At 36.7% G+C, this 3,802-nt stretch overlaps 1 protein-coding gene across 1 annotated transcript; it reads left to right on the forward strand.

Annotated features, from left to right (window-relative positions):
* Window positions 1-315: 315 nt before the first annotated feature.
* Window positions 316-3,423, forward strand: LOC140534190 (phosphatidylinositol N-acetylglucosaminyltransferase subunit Y-like). Its single transcript, XM_072654938.1, has one exon. It carries the CDS (start codon window positions 780-782, stop codon window positions 993-995), a length of 216 nt encoding a protein of 71 aa, XP_072511039.1. The 5' UTR covers window positions 316-779; the 3' UTR covers window positions 996-3,423.
* The last annotated feature ends 379 nt before the right edge of the window (window positions 3,424-3,802 follow it).

A 3,802-nucleotide genomic window follows, 5' to 3' on the forward strand; every position in this document is an offset into this window, starting at 1 on the left:
AACAACTTTGATACACTTAGTAACTCTGATCAACACAATGAACAAACCACAATTCCAAGGATTCATGGTGAAACATTCTATCCTTCTCCAGTAAGAGGAATGATTATCTCAGAGGGCCGACTGAAGCTTATTTTCTTGTCTCTCTTTTAAAAAAAATTTTTTTGGAGATAGCTAATGTGGAAATTTATTTTGAATTATCATCATACATATGTATATATATATATATATATATACATATATGTATACACACATATATCTGTATTTATTTATTTATAATGAGTTTTGTTTGTCTTATCTTCTGAAAGAGTGGGGGAAGAGTGAGCTGGAAGCCCAGGTGAGAAGAGAGCCTTTGGGAGAACAGGGCGGCTGAGGGTTCCCCTCTGTGGAAGGGGGCCATGCTGAACTTGCTGTGGCAACGTGGTGCATCTGGGATCAGGGTGGTGCATGCGGTGGGGCCCAGGCTGGCAGCTGACAGTCTAGAGTCGGTCCGGGTCTTACCTCCAGTAGCCTTTGATGAGGTCGTGCAGGACGTGCTGGTGTGCTCGCTCTCCAAGAAGCCACTGAGGTCTGAAGTATCAACAAATAAATTGACTAATGAAGAACTGGGAATTGCTTACCCAATCATTGATGGTATTTCTAATATGATACCACAGGCAGCAAGAATGTCACACTAGAATAAGCAGCAAGAAGAAAGAGAACAAGAGTAGTCTGTCCTGATTAAAAACCAAACTCCTGGATACAGGACATTATGAGGAGGAAGAGATAAGTAATCAGAGAAAATGTTTCTGTCTGTCCCCATACTGACTGTCTTTGTTCCTCTGATCTCTTTAGCTGGACTGTTTTACTCCACCTCTGCAGATGAAAGCTTTCCCCAAAGTTGCATCAGCACCAGCATCCTATGCTTTTACAGTCTTCTTTTGCCAATTACCATACCAGTTTATATTCTCTTCCACCTCTGGACTTGGATGGGTATTAAACTCTTTAGACACAATTAACGAAATCAGAGGCCACCCTGAGAGACTTTATGTAATAGGGTCATGTGATTTACATTTAGACAGAAAAATGACTTCTTATTTTACTCCACTTTTTTCAGTTTCATAAGGAACTAAGATTTTCATTCTTCTCATAGAGACTGGATTAAACAAATTTAAAATGAAAAAAAAAGAGTGGGGGAAGAGAAGAAAAAGGAAAGAATTTGAACTTAAAATTAAATTTAAAAATGGGGACAGTCAGTACTTGAGGGACTGTGGGAAACAGTACGTTAATACACTGTTGGTGAAGCTGTCAATTGTCCCTGCCATTCCAGATAACAGTTTAGAAGTATAAAAGAAAGGCAATTTTGCTGATTATTTTATTGATTTATTGATTAATTAATTTCAAGATCAATATATACCAAAATATTAATAGAATCAGTTTTTGTGGTGGCTGTTGTGTTTGTCCTTTATTTTTGAAGAGGACAATGGCATCAAGATGATGACACTACTTGCAGTTGGCTTTGATTTGAGTGAGGGACAGCTGCGCAAGGTCACCAGCCTCACTTTCTTCTCCAGAGTCATCTAGGTCCAGTGGCCTGATATTCATCAGGATGACTGGAGGTGGCCTAGGATGCAACGTGGTACCCTGACCATTTCAGAATAAGGTCTTATCACATTCTCACTTTGAGTGAGACAGACCTATTCAATGAATAGGCCTGTTTAAGTACTTACTCAAGGGATGGCCCCTTTAATAAAAAACAATGAAACTGGGAGGGGAAGACCCTCAGGGTTCCTGGGTAAAAGAGAAACAGTTACTATTTAGTATTTGTGGTGGTAAAAAAAACCCAACTGGCAACAAAGTGGGTGCCTATAAGTTGAGAAATGACTGAAAAACTGGTATCTGAGATTACCTCTAAATGAATATATGATTTAGATATAAAAGATCATATCATAAACAAATTAGAGGAACAAGGAGGGACTTACCTTCCAGGTCTATGGATAGGGTAAGATTTTATGACCAAACAAGGAATAAGACAGATCATAAAAGATTACCTGAACAATTTTCATCACATGAAATTGAAAAATTTTTTCACAAACAAAACCTGAATTGCTAAGATTGTAATGGAAACAGTTTAGTGGTACAAACCATCTTGATAGCAAATGTGTGATAAAAGTTTCATTCCCAAAGTATATTAGAAATTGATTCAAATTTGTAAGAATGAGAACCTTTTCCTCAATGGATAAATTTCCAAAGATATTGTCAATTTTCAATGGAAAAATTTCAAGCTATCAACAGCTATGTGAAAAGAAATGTTTCCAAAGTCATTAATAATTAGAGACATTTAAATTAAAGTAACTCTGATTTTCTACCTCATAGCCATCAGATTGTCAAGAATGGTAAAAAAGGAAAATGATAACTGTAGGAGAAGTTGAGGAAAACAAGCACATTACTGCTTTGTTTGGGGAATTGTGAATTGGTCCAGTCATTTTGGAAAGTAATTTAGAACAATACTCTCAAAGTCACTGAATTTTTATTGAGTAATTAAGCTTGTACCCCAAAGAAAGAGGAAATTATTACATAAAGATGTAGTGGCAAACAATTGAAAATTAAGGAGATATCCATCAGTAGGGAGAATGAATGAATAAATTGTGACATGTATATTATGTGTATTATGTATATCATATCATACTGTTTTGCTCTAAGAAATGATGGAAGGAATGGTTTACAGAAATCTGAGAAGACATCTATGGACTGATGTAGAGTGAAGTGAGGAGAACCAGGAAAACAATTTATACCCTAATATCAACATTGTAAAACTGAACACTTTTGAAAAACTGAAAAACTCTGAACAATGTAATGATCAACCATGATTTCAAAGGATTTATGATAAAAATTCTATCCACCTACTTACAGAGACAGAATAGATATATAATGCTTAACGAGACATACATTTTTGAATTTGGCCGGTGTTAGCGTTGGTTATGCTTGAATACATAAAACATACATATATATGTACGTATTTGTATATGGTACAATGAGATTTATTTTCCTCTTTTTAAAAATTGGGGGGTGGAGTGACTGTAATGGTAATTTAAATGGGGAGATCTTCCCCATTCATTATTAGGCCCATGTGACCTGCCTGGGTCACATGGAAACCTGAGTTAAATGAGTTTGAGTCATGTGGAGCCTGTGGTGGGAGGAGTTTGCTGAATGGATGGAACAGGAAGAGGCAGAGCTATAGCAGAGCTGAGAGGAAATTGGTCAAAGTCTAGTCAGAGATAGGAAAGATGTAGGCAGCTGGCTAGCAAGAGTGAAAGAACTTATTTGTGATTTGTTTAAGGGAGCTGGTTTGTGGGAAGCCTAGCAGGGGGAAGGCTTGGGGATAGTGTTGTTCTCTACATTGTTATTGTGTATATATTTTTGTTACTATGATGGATTTGACTTTCTGGTGTGTGAATAAATGTTTTGGTTCTGTCTTCCATGTGGAGTGTCTGTTGTATTTCACAATTCAAAATTGCACCAGGATATTTATGGCCACTGTAAGTGCTGTGAATATCGCATTGGTGCTACAGTGGCAAGGAGAGAAAATAAATACTTGTTAACTGAAAAAATAAAATACCCTCTCCCAAACTGTGACATATGAATAGAATAGAATATCATTTTGTGATAAGAAAGGAATATAAGGAATTCAGAAAACCTGGGGGGAGATTTGTATCAAGTGATACACTATAAGTAGAGAAGAAAGAATGATGTGCAGAATAACAACAATAAACAAAAAGACCACTAAGAGGAAACTGAACTCTGGGTGACTGAGTAACCAACAATG

Source organism: Notamacropus eugenii, chromosome 3 (assembly GCF_028372415.1).
Source record: "Notamacropus eugenii isolate mMacEug1 chromosome 3, mMacEug1.pri_v2, whole genome shotgun sequence".
Taxonomy (NCBI): Eukaryota; Metazoa; Chordata; class Mammalia; order Diprotodontia; family Macropodidae; genus Notamacropus; species Notamacropus eugenii.

Bases quoted from the DNA above. Each gene is read 5' to 3' on its own strand.
- LOC140534190 (XM_072654938.1), top strand. From the start codon at position 780: ATGTTTCTGTCTGTCCCCATACTGACTGTCTTTGTTCCTCTGATCTCT.